Source organism: Artibeus jamaicensis, unplaced genomic scaffold, assembly GCF_021234435.1.
Source record: "Artibeus jamaicensis isolate MK-2021 breed Jamaican fruit bat unplaced genomic scaffold, CSHL_Jam_final contig_793, whole genome shotgun sequence".
In the NCBI taxonomy this organism is placed as follows: Eukaryota; Metazoa; Chordata; class Mammalia; order Chiroptera; family Phyllostomidae; genus Artibeus; species Artibeus jamaicensis.
The window spans coordinates 2,717,072-2,739,439 of NW_026521975.1; the positions used below are offsets into that span (position 1 = coordinate 2,717,072).

At 35.8% G+C, this 22,368-nt stretch overlaps 1 protein-coding gene across 6 annotated transcripts in view; it reads left to right on the forward strand.

Moving 5' to 3' along the window:
- The window catches only part of KATNAL1 (katanin catalytic subunit A1 like 1), a 138,484-nt gene that overhangs the window by 31,357 nt on the left and 84,759 nt on the right, over nt 1–22,368 (forward strand). For all 6 annotated transcript variants that reach the window (XM_053672890.1, XM_053672894.1, XM_053672889.1 and 3 more), the window contains exons 2-3: nt 2,321–2,496; nt 5,010–5,170. In XM_053672890.1, the coding sequence (XP_053528865.1) occupies nt 2,335–2,496; nt 5,010–5,170 (323 nt within the window). In that variant the 5' untranslated portion in view covers nt 2,321–2,334. The remainder of the gene's footprint in view (nt 1–2,320; nt 2,497–5,009; nt 5,171–22,368) is intronic.

The window sequence follows — 22,368 nt, forward strand, 5'->3', positions numbered from 1 at the left end:
ACAAGACGAAACTGGTTTATATGCAAATCTAGAAGTTGTTTCAATGCCACCTAATATTGTTTAACTCATAAGTGCTATGAAGCTGTTTAAAAAATTCTTTTTTAATCCTGGCCCGAGGACATGCTTACTGATTTTAGAGAGAGGAGAAAGGAGGGAGAGAGAAACAACACTCCAAGCAACCGAGCCACACTGGCCAGGGCTATCAGGCTGTTTTATACAGCTTTCTATGCAGTCCAAAGTTAAAGCAAAGAAGTGAGATCTTCATTCCCCTTTCCCTCTGGCTAGATTAGCAGGACATGTATTTTCTGAGCTCAAACTACAGTTTTAGTAGCATTTTTCAGACTTTGATGCAAGTGCAAAGGGCATTTTCATATTAAGAAATCCATTTAACTGCAGGTGAGGCACTCCTCCTAACTTTCAATTAAAATAAATTAATCTACAAGGTAGTAACACTCAAGAGACAATTATCAGGAGTAAATTCTTTAAATGCCTTCCAAACAACAGTTATGCTGAATGAAATTGTATGCTTGTGATTTGATATCTGTATGTGACAGACCCTATCTGGATCAAAAGACATTTCCAAACATGAAAGACATAAAATCTTATTAAAAATCAGTACTAATGTATGAACATTTGCATTTGCTTTTGATGGTAGGGAACAGTAACTTGGAATGTAAACTAACAAGTGAAATATTTTTTCTTCCCACAGAAATTTTATTTTCATTAGGAGACCTATTTTACAAAAAGTGTTGCTCAACTATTATAACATTTTGAATTTTATCAATAAAAATTATGGAAAATTTTGTATCATTAATGTAACTACTTAACTAGTGTCCTCAATATTGCCTGTGGTTCTCAAAACCTAAAATATTTTATGTCTGGTCCCTCACAGAAAAAGTTCCCCGAGTCCTGCTTTACATCAAGGCATTTTCATTTTACACAGTAATATACCTGCATATATCAGCAGAATTCATGTTTAGTCTCACAGTGCCTTTAAAGGAAAATAATATATGGAACACCTTTATTGATTGAAGATTATTCACTGTAAAAACACCATACTGCTTTGTGTTAATATTCTAATTTGAGGAAGAGGTTTTCCATGGTTGTTCTCTATTCTGCGATCGATTTAAACAACATTGGAATTTCTTACTGTGTAAAAACAGTGTACTAGTTGCTGCAGTGTGACTCTCAAGTAACATAGATGTTGCTTCGATGAACCTGCGCTGGGAGAAGGGGCACATATAACATGCCAAAACACCTAAAGGAAACAGTTCTATTTTCAAGAATGTACTGGAGTCACTTCAAATGCCTAGAAGTAGATATGGTTAATTTTGAGGAAGAGTGTTAGAGCCCATGAAGAAAAGTGTGAAGAAAAGTGGTGGAGAAGAGCCAAGCTATCCACACCAAACTGACTCCTTTGGGAAGGCACAGAAAAACAACACTTCCTGGTTTATTGTTCCAGGAAATAAGAATAGGGTGATTTGGACTTCTTCCCAGGATGCCACTCTTCTGTAGCCCTGGACTTTTTACTCTTTGTAGTCTTGGGTGAAAAGTCTAGGATGATTCTGGAAGATGTATGGAAAACCTGGAAGAAAAGCCAGAAGGACGATAGGCTGGAGGGCTTTGGGACAAATCAGAGATTCAGATGATGGTTTTCTAGCATTTTGTAGTATAGAAAAGATAGTGATAGTTGTTTGCACAGACAAAAAGCTATAGAGAACGACAGGGTCATGAGTGATTACAGTTGAGGAACAGAAAGGGCTAATGTAGTTTAATTCACAGGATTTTGCTTAGATATAAATTGTATGACTCATTAAATGCATATAAATTATGCATGAGTAACTAGGACTGTTTCTTTAAAATGTATTTCTTCAGTGTGACTTTTTGTTCTTGGGCCAGATAGTTTCAGTGAGAATTGATTTCTGCAGTTTTAATTGACATCAGTGGCAAATATGGGATATTCATATATTTCTACATTGTCAAGGGTAAATTGAAAGGAATAAAGCAAGATCATCTTTACTATTATTGCAGCTTGTAGTCATTATAAATGAGCAAGGAAAACCAGTACCTGTAACATGAATCAGTAGTTCAGAGCTGTGTAGTTTCTTATTATCTCTTTGGGTGTTCTTTTGTGATCTCCTTTGTACTGCCAAAATTAGAAACTTTGTTCAGTACTCTAAGATGCATTCAAATAACTTGAAGAAGAGAACCATCCTGACTTTCCAAGTAGTTTTAAAAAGCTGATGTTTTAAAGAATAATAAAAAATAATTTAAAGTAGGTGCTGAAAACTTAATAAAAAGCCATTATATTTATGTTTAGGTCTCTGAAAAAAGATGAACTTGGCTGAGATTTGTGACAATGCAAAGAAAGGAAGAGAATATGCACTTCTTGGAAATTATGACTCATCAATGGTGTATTACCAAGGGGTGATCCAGCAGATTCAGAGACATTGCCAGTCAGTCAGAGACCCAGCTATCAAAGGCAAATGGCAACAGGTAAGGTCACATTATTCATTGAGTCAGGGCAGTAGTCTATTGTACTTGAAAGATTGGAGCTTGAGATATTGTAAGTTGTTGTTATATGGCTGACCACTGAGATATTAAAATGTACTCTAAATATTTTTTTTGTCTTGCCCAGTTAATATTTTATGTATTTTTGATTATTTCATGAGACATACATCAAAGATAATTGGGTTGGCCAAAAGTCCATTTAGTTTTTTCCATAAAATAAAAGACATTTTTTTTATTTTCACCCATAACTTTATAGATTCAGATATTCTGAGTATCTCAGCTATCTACCACATGGTATAACATTGATTGTTCTCAATTAATGTCTTGATTTGATCACTGTCAAACTCACCTGGTCTATCTGACCATGGAGCATCATCCAGCGAGAAACCTCCAGCACGAAACTTCGTAAACCACTTTGGACACATTTGATCACTCACAACACCTTCTCCATACACTGCACTAATCTTTTTTTGGCATTTCAGTTGCATTTTTACTTTTCTTGAAATTACGTATTTTCTTCCATCTTCAATATTAAAATGGCTACACAAGAATTCACCAATTTTGTTAAGTTTTTTAAAATGCATGTTGATATAACAGCTGTCACAATACAATCTAGCAAAATTGTTTTGAATGAAGGTAAAGACAACTAAGCACTACTAGAGCCATCTTATGGAAAAAACCAAATGAACTTTCTGGACAACCCAACTTAATTCTAATTGAATCTACTTTTAATTTTTTTTAATTTTCATGATCAGTTGCCTAATTGTGAGTACAAATTTTTGAAATAAGGTACAGCTACTTGCCCTTTCCCCTTTCAATTTAACATGTAGTTTTGACCCATTTCATGACATTTTTTTCTTGAAGGAAGTTTCCTCTATTCCCTGCCCTGGTAGCTCAGTTGATTGGAATGTCACCCCTTACACCAAAAGGTTTCGGGTTTGATTCCTGGTCAGGGCACATACCTAGGTTACACATCCGATGCCTGGTTGGGGCGCATACATGTGGCAACTGATTGATGTTTCTCTCATATTGATGATTCTTTCCCTCTCTAACCCCTTCCTTCTTCTCTCTAAAATTAATAAAACATATCCTTTGGTGAGGATTAAAAAAAGTTTCCTCTTCTTTTGAAAGACTCCTTATAAATACAAAGAAGTCAGTAATCTAATAAAAACACTAATATAGTTGCTGTCTCTTGAGTATACAACTTGATTATATAATAGTACAGTTAATAAAAACATGAATTATATTTTCCCCACTTATTCTTAAAACTTAAAATTCTTTTAAAATTAATAGTGCAGAGTCAAGAATTTCTTTGCAGTTTCCATTTTACGTACGAATACCTTTTAAGTGTTTCTTCTAATTTTTCTGCTAGTCAGATTGATGTTTACTAAATTTTCAGATTAAACTTGGCTTCTTTTTCAGCCTAATGTTACCAGATTATGTTGAGTGAGAACAATATACTTGCTCTAACTCAGGTTGAAATTGTTAGTTGTTTTCTTCTATCCTGCATACTAGCCACAGATGAGTGCTTTACTAATGTAGCATGGAAATATTTTTGACATGTTCTTAATTGCGTTAAGTAGTTGCCCTTTCTATTCAGATATTTCTACTATATTTCTATTAGTTTTTAAAATTTCCTTTTTCTAAGTTTATAATATAACTGCATCTATGAGCAATTGAATTTTACCTAGGTTTTTCTTTGGTTCTTCCTCTCCTTTATGTGTTCCTTTCTATATATTATCCAAGATAAAATTAAGGGAAAGTTACTTATGCTCTGCTAAATGTGATTTCTGTAAAAAAAAACAACAGTTGTTAAGCTGAACTTATAAATGTGAAAACACAAGAATTTCTACATAATAAGTGCTCAGTGAGATTTTTTTAAGTATAGGAACAAATTTTGCTTTTGAGCTCAAAATAAACTTTACCTAGGGCTTGAAAGAATTTAACAAAGCCCCAAAAATTCAGATTTTAGGTGAAGGAGAATTCAAATAAAAATTAGAAGTGGGTAATTCATAGTTTTTTATTACTTCAGGCTTTCAGATGCTCATGACAGGCAGGCATTTCATATTAAGTGATAATTGGGGACAGGAAATGCTGGTTAAAATTTTGGTTGATAATTTTTTGGAAGCTATTGCCAAGTATGTTAAAAGGATTTAGCATTAATATTGCAGATTTCTGGGAATGCCTAACTTATTACTGACTTAGTTACTTATTTTAAGTTGTGTTCATGGTCATTACATTCCTCGGTAAAAATAAAGTTCCACTATGAAAAACATATAACTACTTGCCCCATGAAGGCTTTTTCTCAAATCAGTCTTGAGCTGCCTTTGTGTCTACATCACTTTAAATAGTTCTTTGTTTTTAAATATGTTTTAATGACTCATTTTGCATACTTTGATAAACATTAAGGAAACTTACATTCTGTAGCAATTTATTACTTGCAATGTATAAACTTTAAAAAATTTTTGATATAAAGGCTACATATATATTTTTTCAAGGTTCGGCAAGAATTATTGGAAGAATACGAACAAGTTAAAAGTATTGTCAACACTTTGGAAAGTTTTAAAATGGACAAGCCCCCAGATTTTCCTGTGTCCTGTCAAGAAGAACCATTTAGAGATCCTGCTGTTTGGCCACCGCCTGTACCTGCGGAGCATAGGTAAATGGGACTTCATGTTGTCTTTCTGTATTTCTGTAGCTAATCATTACTCAGAGTGAATAAGTGAAGCTTTATTTGAACAAGGGATGAAAAGTCTTTTGGAGAGGGGCATGTAAATAGAGTATCTGTACAATTTTTACACCTATAAGTTTATGGAGTTTATATTTGATAAAGAACAGAAGTTCATCACTTGTCATATATCCTGCTTTTAGAATGTTTTACTACTGTACTTAAAACAGTAGAAATCTACTAGTCCTAAAATTTATCTGTTAAGTGAGGTCTTTTATTTATTTTGTGTTTTAGTTTCCTTTTTTCCCCATCCACGTACTAACCGGGCCTGACCCTGCTTAGCTTCCGAGATCAGATGAGATCTGGCGCATTCAGGGTGGTATGGCTGTAGACTTAGTTTCCTTTTTTAATAGTTGATTTTTTGTTGCATTTTTTCCATTACTATTTATCTGCCCCTGCCCCCTTTCTCTCCCTCCACCATCATCAGCACACTGTTGTTGGTGTCCATGAGTTCTTTTTTTGTTGTTGTTTGATCCCTCCACCTCCTCAAGCCCCTGCCAGAGTTGTCAGACTGTCCTCTATCTATGAGTCTGTCTCCATTTTGCTTGTTAGTTCAGTTTGTTCATTAGATTCCACATATGAGTGAAATCATATGGTATTTATCTTTCTCTGATTGGCTTATTTCACTTAGCATAATAATCTCCAGGTCCATTCATGCTGTTGCAAAGGGTAACATTTTCTTCTTCTTTTTTATGGCTAAGTAGTATTCCATTGTGTAATGTACCATAGTGTCATCTACTGATGGACATTTGGCTGCTTCCAAATCTTGGCTATTGTAAATAACCTTGCAGTGAACATAAGGGTACATATATTCTTTTGAATTAGTGTTTCAGGTTTCTTCAGATAAATTTTCAGAAGTGGAATTGCTGGGTCATAAGGCAGTTCCATTTTTAATTTTTTGAGGTTAACTCCATACTGTTTTCCACAGTGGCTGCACCCATATGCATTCCCACCAGGAGTGTATGAGGGTTCCCTTTTCTCCACATTCTTGCCAACACTTGTTTGTTGATTTATTAATGATATCCATTCTGGCAGTTGTGAGGTGATATCTCATTGTGGTTTTCATTTGCATTTCTCTGATGATTAGTGACGTTGAGCTTTTCATATGTCTATCGGCCATCCTTATGTCTTCTTTGGAGTAGTGTCTATTCAGGTTCTTTTTCCACTTTTTAATTGGATTCTTTTTTTTTTGGTGTTAAGTTGTGTGAGTTCTTTATAAATTTTGGAAATTAATACCTTATCAGATGTAGCATTGGCAACATGTTCTCCCATTCAGTGGATTGTCTTTTCATTTTGTTGATGGTTTCCTTTGCTATGCAAAACTTTTTAGTTTGATTTAGTCCACTTTGTTTATATTTTTTGTTTCCCTTGTCTGAGATAATATATCAGAAAAAATACTGCAATGAGCAAAGTCTGAGATTTTATTTTATCATTTTTAAAGATTTTATTTTTAGAGAGAGGGAAAGGGAGGAAGAAAGAAAGGGAGAGAAACATTCATGTGTGAGCGATACATTGATCAGTTACTTCTCCCACGCCCTCAACCAGGGGCCTGGCCTGCAGCCTAAGCAAGTGTCCTAACCGAGAATCTAACTGGCAACTTTTTGGTTTGTGGAATGATGCCCAACCCAGGAGCCACACTAGTTAGGGTATTATCTGAGATTTTACTGCCTATGTTTTCTTCTAGGATTTTTATGTTTTTGTATGTAACATCTAAGTCTTTAATCCATTTTGAATTTATTCTTGTGTGTGGCATAAGAAGATGGTCTAGTTTCATTTTTCTGTATGTATCTGTCCAGTTTTTCCCACACCATTAATTGAATAAATTATCTTTATCCCATTATATGTTTTTGCCTCCTCTGTCATATGTCTGTTTTTATGCCAGTACAATCCTGTTTTGATTACTGTGGACTTATAGTTTGATATTAGTCAGTGTGATTCCACCAATTTTTTTCTTCTTTCTCAAGATCACTGTTGCCATTTGGGTTCTTTTGTGGTTCCATATAAATTTTTGGAATATATGTTCTAGTTCTGTGAAATGCATCATTGGTATCCAGATAGGAATTGTGTTGAATTACTGATTGCTTTGGGTAGTATGGGCATTTAAATGATGTTAGTTCTTCCTATTCATGGACATAGCATCCGTTTACTCGTATCTTCAGTTTCTTTCTTCATTATCTTATAATTTTCTGAGTACAGGCCTTTTTCCATCCTTGATTAGATTCATTCCTAGGTATTTTATTCTTTTTGAATCCATCGTGAATGGGATTGTTTTCTTCACTTCCCTTTTTGATAGTTTATTATTGGCATATCAATATGCAACTCTTTTATGGATATTAATTTTGTATTCTAGAAACTTTACTGAATTCATTGATCAATTCTTATAATTTTTTGGTAGAATCTTTAGAGTTATCTATATGTAGTATGTTATCTGCAAATAATGACAGTTTTACTTCCTCCTTTCTAATTTGGATGTCTTTTATTTCTTCTTCTTGTCTGATTGCTATGGTAGGACTTCCAGTACTATGTTGAATAATAGTGGTGAAAGCGGATGTTCCTGTCTTATTCCCAATCTCCTAATCTTAAGGGTAACACTTGCAGTTTTTACCCATTGAGTATGATGCAGTGGATTTATTATATAAGGCCTCTATTATATTTAGATATGTTCCCTCTGTTCCTACTTGGCTGAGAGTTTTTATCATAAATAGGTATGGAATTTATCAAATGCTTTGTCTGCATCTATTGATATGATCATGTGATTTTCATCTTTCATTTTGTTTATGTGATATATCATGTTTATTTTTTTTATATCATGTTTATTGATTCGTGGTTATTATACCAACCTTGCATCCCTGGAATAAATCCCATTTGAGAATTTTAGCATTTATGTTCATCAGGGATATTGGCCTATAATTTTTTTCTTTGGAGTGTCTTTATCTGGTATTATAATTAGGATAATGCTGGCCTTGTAAAATGAGCATGGGGGTCTTCCCTCCTCTTAAATTTTTTGGAATATTTTGAGAAGAATGTAGTTTTTCTCAGATTGTTTGGTAAAATTCATCTGTGAAGCCACAGGGCTTTTGTTTATTGGGAGGTTTTTGATTATTGTTTCAATTTTTCTAGGTGCAGTCTATCTATTGAGATTCTCTAATTCTTCCTGATTTAGTTTTGGAAGATTATATGTTTCCAGGAATTTACTCATTTCATCCAGTTTGCACAGTTTGCTGGTATATAATTATTTGTAATAATTTTGTATGATACTTTGTATTTTTCTGGTGTCAGTTGTTATTTCTCCTCTTTCATTTTGATTTTATTTATTAGGCTCCTCTTTCTTTTCTTCTTGATGAGTCTGGTTAAAGGTTTGTCAGTCTTGTTTATTTTTTCAAAGAACCAGCTCTTGGATTGATTGATCTTTTTTATTAGTTTTTTTAGACTCTATTTCATTTATTTCTGCTCTGATCGTTATTATTTCCTTCCTTCTACTTTCTTCGGGCTTTGTTTGTTGTTCTTTGTCAAGTTTCTTTAAGTATAAAATTAGATTGTTTATTTGAGCCTTTCTTGTTTCTTGAGATAGGCCTGTAATGTTATGAATTCCCATTTTAGTACTTTCCTGTGTCCCACAAATTTTTGGATTGTTGTGTTTTTCATTTTTATTTGTTTCCAACTCTTCTTCTGATGTCTTCCTTTATCTCACTGTTAACCCATTCATTGTTTAATAACATGTTTTTTAGCTTCCATGTCTTTGTGTATTTTTCACTTTTCTTCTTGGGATTGATTTCTAGTTTCATAGTTTTATGAGTAGAGATGATGTCCAGTATGATTTCAGTAAAATACATTTACTGAATTTATATTTATTGAGACTTGTGTGTCCGAACATGTGATCTATCCTAGAAAATGTTCCATGTGACTTGAAAAGAATGTATATTTTGCTGCTTTGGGTTGAAATGCTCTGATGATATCAATTAAAGCCATTTGATCTAGTATGTCATTTAAGGCCACTGTCTCCTCATTGATATTCTATGTGGAAGATCTATTCTTTGAAGTCAGTGAAGGGTGAAAATCCCCTACTATGACTGTATTTCTGTAGATCTCTCCCTTTATGTCCATCAGGATTTGTTTTATATATTTAGGTGCTCCTATGTTGAGCACATAAATGTATACTAGGGTTATATATTGAACTACATAATTGTTCATTATGTAGTGTCCTTTTTTGTCTCTTACTATAGTCTTGGTTTTAAAGTCTGTTTTGTCAGATATAAGTACTGCTACCCCAAGTTTTTTTTCTTTCCATTTGCATGAAATATCTTTTTAAAAAATATTTTATTTATTTATTTTTAGAGAGAGGGGGAGGGAAGGAGAAAGAGAGGGAGAGAAACATCAATGTGTGGTTGCCTCTCATGTGTCCCCTTCTGGGAACTGGCCCTCAACCCAGGCATGTGCCCTGACTGGGAATCAAACCGTGATCCTCTGGTTTGAAGGCCCGAGCTCAATCCACTTAGCTACACCAGCCAGGGCTGAAATATCTTTTCCTATCCTTTACTTTTAGCCTGTGTTTATCTTTCAGTTGAGGTTGGTCTCTTGTTTTCTTATCCATTCAGCTACCCTATGTCTTTTGATTGGAGTATGTAACCATTTACATTTAAAGTGATTATTGATAGATAATGTATTTATTGCCATTTTATTTTTTTAACAGTTTTTTTTTTCTTCTTGTTAAAGCAAAGCCTTTATCATTTGTTTTAATATTGGTTTGGTGGTCACAAACTCCTTTATCTGTTTTTAGTCTGGGAAGTTCTTTATTTTTCCTTCAATTTTATATGATAGCCTTACTGGGTAAATGAGCCTTGGTTGTAGGTCCTTGCCTTTCATCACTTTGAATTTTTCATGCCTGTCCCTTCTGGCCTGAAATGTTTCTGTTGAGAAATGAGATGACAGTCTTGTGGGAGCTCCCTTGTAGGTAAGTATCTGCTTTTCTCTGGCAGGTTTTAAGATTCTTTCCTTGTCTTTAACTTTGCCATTTCAATTATGATGTGTCTTGGTGTAGGCCTCTTTGGGTCCATCTCGTTTGGGACTCTATACTTTCTGCATTTGTGTATGTTTTTCCTTCACCAGCTACTCACACAGCTGTAGTGCACTCTGTCCTCCTGTGTGGGGGCCAGGAGAAGTGGCTACAATAGAAATTTTGTGTGTTGGCCCTTTGAAAGGCTGTCTACATCTCAATTTGAAAGGCTATCTACATCTCAATCTGTCTCTTCATGGCGGACAGAAACTCTGCTGCTTTTTATAGCCAGATGTCATGTGGGCACCTTTTCTGGGTCTGTGTTCTGGGTTGTGGAGGCCAGATTGGGGTTTAGACCCTATACTCCTCAGCAGGGCTTACTGGCTACTGAAATATCCCTGTAGAACTTCAGCTGCCACTTGTGGGAGCCCAGCCAGCCCTCTTGCACCTCTTGTACTCCCTATCAGTCTTGTGGTGATATGGTTTCTTCCATGTACCCTTGGTTGTAAGGCTTCTCTCCAGGTAGTGTCCAGTTGATTATTGAGAATGATTGTTCTATAATTTAGTTGCAATTTCAGTTTGGTTTTGTGAGGAGCTTTACTGTAGCTTCCACCTATTCTGCCACCACCTTGGATCCTCTTAAGTGAGGTCTTTTAGATTTTATAATGTCAGCATGAAAACTTGGTTGATTTTTTGTTGTTGTTTTGCTTTAAAATATTTTGCTTTCAAAGATTCTTAACTTTCTGTGAAGTACTAGACAGATTGGATTCATCTGATTGGGCCTACAGCCAATTTCTGGAGTCTTAGTATAGAAGAAACCTTACTTTTTCTTAAAGATTAATGGTCAGGTTTTCTAGTGTGTAAGATAAAGCTCTAAGTTTATCTCCCTGGTGCCCGGCTTTTGTATCATCTACATAAACCTCTCTCGTTTTCATTCTTTCCCATTGTCTTGTCTTTGCAGTCTCTTTGCACAGTCCCCACCTAAGCAGCTTACATTCATCAAGTCTCAGCTCAACTGTAATTCCTCTCTGCAGTCTTTTTAAGTTTTCCCAGGCATGATGGTTTTTTCATAGCAGTTAGGTTGCACTTTTTGTCTTTTCTCAAAACAAAAATAACAAACTTTCATTGCTAACACAGGATTTGACACTTAGGCATTCAATCAACATTTAATGAATAGCTCCATTAATTCCGCAAGTCAGGAAAGTGAGGGCTGAGAGACCCTGACCTGTAAGGTAGGCGACCAGATCAGAATCTGAGTTTAGTCTTTCTGGCTTTCATTCCCCCAGACTGTGAAGTGGTGTGGCCAGAGTGTTGCATCACAGGAAATGTTTCTCTTTGGTCACTAATAAGATTCTGTGTTTAACTTGTTGATATCTTTCCAAAAGTATTTAAAGAAGTGTGAAAAATGGCTAATTTATTCTTTCAGTTTTTTTTCCATTGAGTTACAGATAATTTTATGATTTCCATTTTAAAAACACATGATGATTATTTTCTAAGGTCTGCAACAAAATAGTGCTTTCCTCAGGTGTAACCACTTTCAGCTATTTTGGATTAAGGTAATTTAACCCTCAAAAGGCAATGTTTCAAGAATCATAGGACTGTTACCATGGAAGTTCCAAAGTAAATACTGAAATAAAGAAGTAATGTCATTTTGATCTATCAGAACATGAAAATTTTGTGTACGTATAAATAATAAAATACTTTGTTTTTATAAAAGTCATTAATTCAGAAATATGCTTTGTTTAAATCTAAAAGATGGTGATAATGGGCATAAACATTTTATAAATGTAAGGTATAGAATGTGCCATTTGATATATTTATATGTTGCAATATGATTACCACCATAGCATTAGTGGACACCTCTTTCTCATCACGTAATTATTATTGCCTTTATGTTTTGGGAACAGTTAAGATCTAGTCTCTTAGCAACTTTGAACTTTATAATAGAGTATTGTTGACTGTAATCACTATGCTGTGCATTAGATCTCCAAGATTTGATTATTTACTGGTTGCAAGTTTATACCCTTAAACAACATCTCCCCAGTTCCCTAATTTCCCAACCCCAGGTAACCATAATTCTGTTGTCTGTTTTTGTAAGTTTGGCTTTTTTGGATTACACATATAAGTGATACCACACAGTATTTGTGTTTCTTTGACTTATCCCACTTAGCATAATGCCCTCTAGGTTCACTCATGGTGTTGCAAATGGCAGGATTTTCTTCTTTCTCACAGCTGAATGCTATTCCATTGTATAAATGTACCCCATCTTCTTTATCCATTCCTCTGTTCATGGGTGCTGAGGTTGTTTCCATATGTTGGCTACTGTGAATAATGTTGCAGCAGTGAACAGGGGGATGCAGATAGCTCTTCAATATCCTGTTTTCATTTTCTTCAGATATAAACCCAGGGTTGGAATTGCTGGATCATCTGGTAGTTATATTTTTAATATTTTGTGAGAACTCCACACTGTTTTCCATTGTAATGGAACCAGTTTGCATTCATACCAACAGTGCACAAGGATTCTCTTTTTTCTGCATCCTTGCAACACTTATCTCTTATTTTTGATGATAGCAATTGTAATAGGTGTGAGGTGATATCTCATTGTGTTTTTAACTTGCATTTCCCTCATGATTAGTGATGTTGAACATCTTTTCATGAACCTCTGGGCTATTTGTATGTCTTCTTTTTAAAAAATGTGATTTTAGTTCCTCTGCCCATTTTTAAATCAAATTATTTTTCTTTTTTATTGAGTTGTATGATTTTTTTGTACAGTAATGTATAGAATGTACAAAATGTACATTATTTTGTACATTTTGAACATTATCCACTTATCTAATATATGGTTTGCAAATATTTTCTCCCATTTGGTAGGTTGTCTTTTCATTCTTTGTATTTTTTGCTGTGATAAAGCTTTTTTTGTCTGGTGTAGTCCCACCTGTTGACTTTCACTTTTGTTGATTTTGTTTTTGGTGTCATAGACAAAAAAAATCATTGCTAAGACTAATACCAAGGGGATTCTTTACTATATTTTCTTCTAAGAGTTTTACAGTATATCAGGTCTTATATTTAAGTCTTTTAAATCCATTTCAAGTTTATTTTTGTGAATGGTGTAATTTAGGGGTTTCAGTTTTATTTTTATGCTGGTGGTTATTCAGTTTTCTCAGCATCATTTGTTAAAGAGACTATTCATTCCATACGGAGTGTTTTTGGCTTGCTTGTCTAATATTAATTAAACATATGCAGAGGTTTATTAGTAGATTCCTCTCTATTTTGTTGCAATCATCTGTGTCTGTTTTTATGTCAGTACTACATTTTTAATTATTGTAGCTTTGTAATATGGTTTGATGCCAGGAATATGATGTGATACCTCTTGCATTGTTCTTTTTTCTCATGATTGCTTTGGCTATTTAGGGTCTTTCGTAGTTCCATAAAAATTTTAGGATTATTTTTCTTGTTTCTATGAAAAATGCCTTTGGAATTTTGATAGGGATTGTGTTGATTCTGTAGATGGCTTTGGGTAGAATGGACATTTGAACAGTATTAATCTTTGATCCATGAACAAAGGATATATTTCCATTTGTTTGTATGTTCTTTAATTTCTTTGATTAAAGTTTTATAGTTTTCATTGTACCTATCTTTCACTTCCTATTTTATTGTTTTTGTGCTATTGTGAATGGGTTAGGTTTTTCTTTATTTCTTTTTCAGATATTTTGTCATTAGTTTGTAAAAACACACTGATTTGTATATGTTGATTGTATATCCTGCAACTTTCTAAATTCATTGATTAGTTCCAACAGTTTGTTTTTGGTTGAGTCTTTTCTGTTTTTAAGATCATATCACCTGCAAATAATGCCAGTATTTGCATGTTCCTTTTTGGTTTGGATGCTTTTTTAGTTCTTTGTCTTGCCTAATTGCTCTGTCTAGGACTTGCAGTGCAGTGTTTAATAAAAGTGGTGGCAGTGGTCATCTGTGTCCTATTCATAATCTTAGAGGAGATGCTTTCAGTTTTTCACTGTTGTGTATAATATTAGCTGTGGGTTTATCATATACATGGCCTTTATTATGTTGAGGTATGTTCTTTTTATATCCAATTTGTTGAGGGTTTTTAATTATGAAAGAATGTTACACTTTGTCAACTGGTTTTTCTACATCCATCTATTGAGATGAACATACAGTTTGTATTTTTCATCTCATTAATATGGTGGATACATTTATTGATTGGCATAAGTCGAACCACCCTGGCATGTCAGGAATCAATCTTATGTAGTAAGGTGTATAATCCTTTCTAATATGTTGTTGAATTTGGTTTGTTAATGTTATATTAAGAGTTTTTGTCTCTGTGTTCATTAAGGATATTAGTCTATAGTGTTTTTCTTTTGTTTTAAATTTCAGTGTCTTTATCTTGCTTGCTGTTAGGGTAATTCTGGCCTCATAAAATGAGTTTGGAAGTGTTCCCTCTTCAACTTTTTGGAAGACTTTGAGAAGGATTGGTGTTAACTCTTCTTCAGATGTTTGGTAGACTTTACCAGTGCAGCCATTTGGTCCTAAGAATAACTTTCAGTATAGGCAATACCTGTTCTGAATAGCTAGAGCACCATGGTGTATTTCAAAAAGCAGTGGCCACAGATAATAACTCTAGTATTTGTGGCTCAAACTGAATAAAAACTGTGGCTGACTTTTCCCATGGATGAACATTAAGAAACACTAGCCCAGGTATTTCCTTTTCTTTGTCTTCACTAAACTGCCCATAATATAGACCTGATTTATTTTTATACTCATGCTTTAATCTTTACTCTTAATGAAAGTGAAAGATGAATGGACCAGAATGCAATTCTCTGAACAGCCATCCTCCATGTTAAATTTTTTTAAAAAAGTTTATCTTGTATGTAGCCATTGTGTGTATTTTTCCTTCTGTCTGTCAGAAACCCTTAATAAAAAATTGAGGACTGTGTATTCATTGCCTGGGGAAAAATCTTTATTCTCATGTATATCATCAACAACAATAGAAAAATACCCATCAACTCCACAAGGTTCTATGAGTGACAAAATTCTGTTTAATACCTTGAGTACTAGCATGGGATAAACTTTATGAATAAAATTGTTACATAAGCAAAGGCACAGATAGTTCATCAGATAGCATCATGGTGACATATGTGTAAGGCAGATGTTAATGAAGTGAAATTTACACAGGTTTGCAGCACAGAATGTGTTCATGAGCTAATAAGATAACTAAATATTAAGATTGTAAGTTTAGGGTTAAAAGTTATGAGAAGTTAGTTATACAATATTTTTCTGCTTTTACTATTTTTTTCTAAAGGTTACGGAACACAAACATAATAAAATTTTCACTTAGTGATAATGAACAATGGATATAGTCATAAGTTATTTTTTGATCTGTAAGATCTATGTTTGAAGTCTACTTCTGACGCTAGCTTACTTTATGAACTTGAGCAGGTTTTTTAGCCTCTCTTAATATTAGCTTCACTGTCTGTAAAACTGAGATCTCTATCTCATTAAATTAAGATAATTTAATGTCTAAGACAGGAACTGGCAAGTAATAAGTAATTAAAACACATGGTCAGTTTTGAAAGAAAGTGTCACAATGTTTTTTTCAGATACATAAGTGAATAACAGAATTAAAAAATGGTAGCCTCTTTCATAAAATTCTTCAAAAAATTTTATTTTTTTTCTCTGAACAATCTACATAATTCCTTAATTTTCTAAAACATTTTGAATAAATCCTGGCAGAGAGGATATGGTATTTATTTATTTATTTATTTATTTATCTTTAGAGGGGAAGGGAAGGAGAGAGGGAGAGAAACATCAATGTATGGTTGCCTCTAGTGCGTCCCCTGCTGGGAACTGGCCTGCAGCCCAGGCCTGTGCCCTGACTGGGAATTGAACCGAGATCCTCTGGTTCGCAGACCTGCGCTCAATGCACTGAGCTACACCAGCCAGGAGGATATGGTTTTTTAAATGGCTAAATCTCATGAAGTTAGTTATCATTTTCAGGGAAAGAATGATAACTAATTATTTGTCACTTACTGAATGTTTTATAAGCATTATTTTATGTATCCCTCCAGTGATGTCATGAAGTAGGTACTATTATTGTGTACCTATATTACTATTGCTAATTTATTGTTATGAACCCCACTTATATCTGAGAAAATTGAAGTTTATAGGGATTTTAATTTTCCCAAGTTATCTGAACAGGGAGACCCAGGATTTGAATCCAGATCGCCTCCAGTTCAGGAGTCTTATCTACTCTGCTATGTTACTTTCCTACAAAACTCAGTGGTGTCTGTGGGTATGTTTTCATATCATCTGTATATCCTGATACATCCACTTGATTAAATTCTTATTAGAGGTGGTAGGAGAAATGCTAAATTAAATAAATACTGATATTTTAAGTGGAATTTTAAAAATTTCTCTATGGGGACATCACACTGAAATTACAGTGGAAGTCCTCAGGTAAACAGAAAAAGGTAAACAGAATTTACCTCTTTTTGCACAAAATGTTTCCATGATGCATCTGATGTGTTCGGCACTAGGCATGAATTTGGTAGTCCTGTTTGTGACTCTGGCCTTTCCACTTCATGGACTTCAAACACAAAACTCATTTATCCCCACTGTTTCACAGCAAGGCTCTCTGTTTACCATGGATTCTAGCAGTGTGCCACAGTTTTGGAAGTTACACCCTATGTATCATGCTTATGCTGAGTTCAGTCATAATCCTCTTTTCAGTCACCAGCAGCTGCTTGGATAAATCAAAACAACCTTTTATTATTTTTTAAAGTATATTTTCTTGATTTTGCTATTAAAGTTTTCCCAGTTTCTCCCCCTCTGTCCCCTCTCCATCCTGCCCCCCCAAACCCTCCAGCATTCCTCCCATTTAGTTCATGTCCATGGGTTGTACATGTAAGTTCTTTGACTCCTCTGTTTCCTATACCATTTTTGACCTCTCCCTGTCTATGTTATGTCTACCTATTATGATTCTTCTCCCCTGTACTTCCCCCTCATCCCTCCCTTCCCCCTCCCCACTGAAATGTCTCCATGTGATGTCCATTTCTCTGATTCTGTTACTGTTGTAGTTGTTTGCTTAGCTTTTGTTTTCATTGTTTTTCTTTTTCTTTTAGGTTCACTTGTTCATAGTTGTGAGTTTGCTGTCATTTTACTGTTGATATTTTCAATCTTCTTTTTCTTAGATAAGTCCCTTTAACATTTCATATAATAATGGCTTGGTGATAATGAACTTTTTTAACTTGACCTTATCTGGGAAGCACTTTATCTGCCCTTCCATTGTAAATGAATAGCTTTGCTGGATAGAGTAACCTTGGATGTAGGTCCTTGCCTTTCATGACTTCAGATACTTCTTTCCAGCCCCTTCTTGCTTACAAGGTTTCTTTTGAGAAATCAGCTGGTAAGTGTTACGGGAACTCCTTTGTAGGTAACTCTCTCCTTTTCTCTTCCTGCTTTTAAGATTCTCTCCTTACCTTTAATCTTGGGTAATGTAATTATGATGCACCTTGATGTGTGCTTCCTTGGGTCTAACTTGTTTGGGACTCTCTGAGCTTCCTGGGCTTCCTGGGCTTCCTGGAAGTCTATTTCCTTTGCCAGGTTGGGGGAATTCTCCTTCATTATTTTTGTCAAAGAAGTTTTCAATTTCTTGCTGTTGTTGTTCTCCTTCTGGCACCCTTATGATTTGGACTTTGGAATGTTTAAAGTTGTCTTGGAGGTTCCTAAGCCTCTCTTCATTTTTCTGAATTCTTCTTTCTTCATTTTGTTCTGCTTGAATGTTTATTTCTTTTTTTTGCTTCATACTGTTGAGTCTCAGTTTTCTTCCCTTCACTGTTGGTTCCCTGTATATTTTTATTTTACACTTTTCATAGCCTTCACTTCTTCTTCCATTTTGTGACCATACTCAACCATTTCTGTGAGCATCCTGATTACCAGTGTTTTGAACTCTGCATCTGATAGGTTGGTTGTCTCTTTATTATTTAGTTGTATTTTGGAGCTTTGATATGTTCTTTCATTTGGACCATATTATTTTGTCTGTGTGAGTCTGTTACGTAGTAAGGGGAAGAACCTTAGGTATTCTTCAGCGCTGGGCTACCAGTGTTTCTGCTTTGTGTCGCTATTTGTCAGGGAGGGTTTCAAGAGGGAATAGTGCCACTTCCTTAGCTCTTGGCAGGCTTTCAGTTACTTCCCCCACTACCCACAAGCGCCGTTCTGGTGCTGATTCCCAGGCGGGTGGCTTTGTGTACGTTCTAGGACTCTGTGGCTCTCTCCAGTGACGTCTCCTGTGAGGTCTGGAGTTTCTTCTGCCACCTCAACCCCCACAGGTTTTTGGCTTTATTTCCTGACATGTGCACTGGCTTGTGGTGCCCAGGGCGTCATTGATGAGATATGAGACGAACTCACATGGACTACCAAGTCTTGTGGAGTAAAAGGGACCTCACGGCTACTCCCTCAAGGAGGGAGCATCTCAGAGGCTTGGCCACCCTCTCAAGGGGAGAGCACTCTGACCCTTACCTAGACAGGCTTTTTTTGAGATTAATTTGCACAGGGATACAGGTTCAGCTCATTAATCATTGTCAGGTAGTGAGGATCAAGCAGTAGCTAGCATACAAAGAACTATTAGGGCTTCTTCTGAGTCAGGGTCTATCAGCTAAAAGGCTACAAAACTTTGGGAAACAAACTCATTTCCTGCTCAGGCCTTTATCATTTAACTAAGAGCATTCTTAGTAAAACAGGCTTCACAGGATTTTACATATCCTTTCTCAGGCCTGATCACCTGGGGAGCCCACCCTCTCCAGCACAGGGCTGCACCGCCCTCTGTCATTGTTTCAGGCTTAAGTCAGGCAGTGGAGGCAGATAGCCAAGGAATTTTTGGAGACTTCTCGGGGACTCAGGGGAGTCAGACTTTGTCAAAGCTGAGGGGCAAGGGTCCATCACCCCCTTTCTCCATAGCCCCCCAAGTCCTTCCCTGGGGCCTCCATGTGATCATGCCTGTCTTAGGTCCATCCTCCCTTGAGGAATCTTACCCATCATTGGCTAACTGACCAAGCACTGGGGGCCAGTTATGGATGAAGTAAAAGGAGCAGAAGCAGCCCTCCTGCCAGGGAGATAAGCTTTGTCCCCTTAGTGGCTTATGGTTCAAAGGTCGCTCACTCAGCCTTAGCCTTAGGGGGTTTACAGCTCCTGAAGCCAGGCAGGGTGGTTCTCAACAATTTCCCCACACTGGAACCCTGGGTTGTGTGGCCTGTCTCGCTCCCCAGTTGTTTTCCTGGTTTATCTGCATGCAAATTATGGGACCGCCTGGTCCACCAGCTGCAGTCTCGCCTGCCAGATTTTCTAGCTCCTGCCTTGCTGAATGTCCTCTCTGCCCATGCTGCCTGTCTCTGCCCCTCCTACTAGGTCTGAATGAACATTTCTCCTATAACCTCTTGGTTGTTGCACTTCCATACAGTTCAGTTTTCTGGCAGTTCTGGTTATATTTTGTTCTTACATTTGTTTTTGTCCTTTGGTTGTGCAAGGAGACAAAGTGTATCTACCTACACGTCTGTCTTCAAATGTTAGTTATTTTAAAGTGATATATTTTAAGAGAGATGGAGTAAGAATATGATAATATGATACACAAGCCTGAAGTTAATTTTTTGTCTTATTCTGTACAAGTGAAAATACTAATAGGCCCTCTAATTAGTTATTTCATCTGGAAATAGCATAATATGTTTCTGTGTACATATTGAAAAGAAATTTTATTTTTATTAAATTTGTGTTATTTTGTAGGTATCAAAGTTGTTGTTTTATGTTTCTTTGGGTACCCTAATAGATTAAGTAACTGCTAGCATTTAAAATTCCAATTTGCAGTGGGAAAAGATCAGTTAAGGCCAAGGTCAAGTACCAATAGACAGTAAACTACCATCTCATCTTCATAAGTCTTTCACTCAGTCTCTGGGTCAGTTACTCTCCTGGGATTAGGAGGTAAGAGAGCAAATTTTTCTATTAGTTCTACCACTAATTGAGTGTTTCTCCAAATTAAGTTTACTTTTTTGTGTCTCATTTTTCTCCTCTGCGAAATGTGTATTGTGATGAAATTGTTTTGTAAACTTGTTTTGAAGTCTTAGGAGGAAAAACATTATTGATCTATCCAACATATTTTATGAGCATTCATCATATGCTAGACATTATCTCTGTCCCTGTGGAATAAAGGTAATCATTCCCTCTCTACCCACTACTCTCCCCTACCCCCAAACACAGACTTTGGGGCTCAAGAACCAGTAAGAGAAAATAATCCAGATGTCCTGGGAAGCTTGAGCTGGGATGTTGGCACCTATTTATGTGCCAAGTACTGTGCCAGTACCATGCTGCAGCGCAGAAACAGACACCATCCTGCCCTCCTAAGCATATGGTCTTAGAGAAAAGTGCGTGTGAGAACCATTGCTGAGGTAGAATGGACTGGATTTGCTGATTAATGAGATACAGAGAATGAGAAAAATTGGAGCAGTTAATGAGATTTCTAGACCAAGCTATTGAATAGAAATTGGAAATGAGAACCAGAGTTTAAGAGAGATTGAAACTAGTGGTGGTTATTTAGGAATCATCAGCAAGCCAGGAATTTTAAGAAAGAAAATTTAAGGTCATTCTTTATATAGTAGAATGAGTTATTTGCCTGGTGATTCACAGGTTGAGATTGTACTCATCTTCTTAACATTTTGGAGTCATGTTCTTTTTCACAATCTTGGTTGTGGAGAATGGGGTGGACTCCTATTTTTAGACTTTGGGTAGAATGTAGGTAGCAGTGCTGATTAACCACAATAACTGACATTTACCAAGTTCTTGACTGTGAACCAGGTACTGTGCTAATAAGCTCTTTACATGGTTTATTACTTAATCTTCACAACCACCCTCTAAAATAGGTACTGTTATTAGCATCCCTAGTTTTTAGAAGACATTGCAGTTTAAAGATTCTAAGCAGTTTTATCAAATTCTGTGTGGGTCAAATAAGTTAGGGTAGAGAATTGAAATGAATTAAGCAACATATGGAACTCATTGATGACTTTGATGAGCATTTTGGGTGGAATGGTGGAGAATAACACAGTGGGTTCAGAGAATGGTATGAGAGGAATAGAAAACAATGAATATATGCAATTGTTCAACAAGTCTTGCTAAAAAGGGGGACAGAGAAATTGATTGGTAGTTAGGAAGGAAAGACATGGAGTCAAGATTTGTTGTTTTGGAGGGAAAGGAGTAACGGGGTGTTTGTATGCTGATGAGAATGCTCCAGAAAGATGGGGAACAGCCCTGGCCAGGCGGGTCACTTAGTTGGAGCATTGTCTTGTGCACCAAAAGATTATGGGTTCAATTTTCAGTCAGGGTATATACCTAGTTGCGGGTTTGAGCCGTAATTCAAGTTTGTATGGGAGGCAACTGATTGATATTTCTCACATCAATGTCTCTGTCTCTCTCTCCTTCTCCCCTCCCTTTTTCTCTCTATAAAATCAATAAACATATTCACAGGTGAGGATTAAAAAAAGAAAAGAAAATGGGGGAACATTAAAAATGCATGGGAGAAAATGGACAACTATGGAGTGATGTCCTTGAATACACAAGAGGAGATGGAACCTAGTGCACCAGTGGAGGGTGCGTGCATAGCTGACTCAGGGTAACTGGAGGGAAGGTGGTTAGTTATTCGAGCGTGGATGAGACAAGTAGGCCGATATGCAAATGAGCACTTGTGGCAGGTCTTTTCTGATAATTTTAGAGGGAGAAAAAGCAAGATTGTCTGAGAGTGAGGACAGAGGGCAGATGTTTCCCAGGGTCTAGATTCTGATGTAAAGTATGCCAGGAGTCAAAGTCTTTCATTTGGCTGTTTTATTTCTTTTATGTTTTCTCTAGTGAATATTTCTCTTACTTTATAGGACAGTACGCATTTGAAATCTTCATTTTGGAATTCCAGGTATTTATTACAATAAGTGCCTAAAAACATGGTGTTTTGTTATTTTTTTATATTACAGAAAACACAGCTGAAAGATAGAAATTTTAAGTCATTAGAGATAAACTAAGGAATGGGAACAAGATAGTGGTAAGTGAGAATGAGATCATAACACATTACTTTAAAAATTTTATTGAAAAA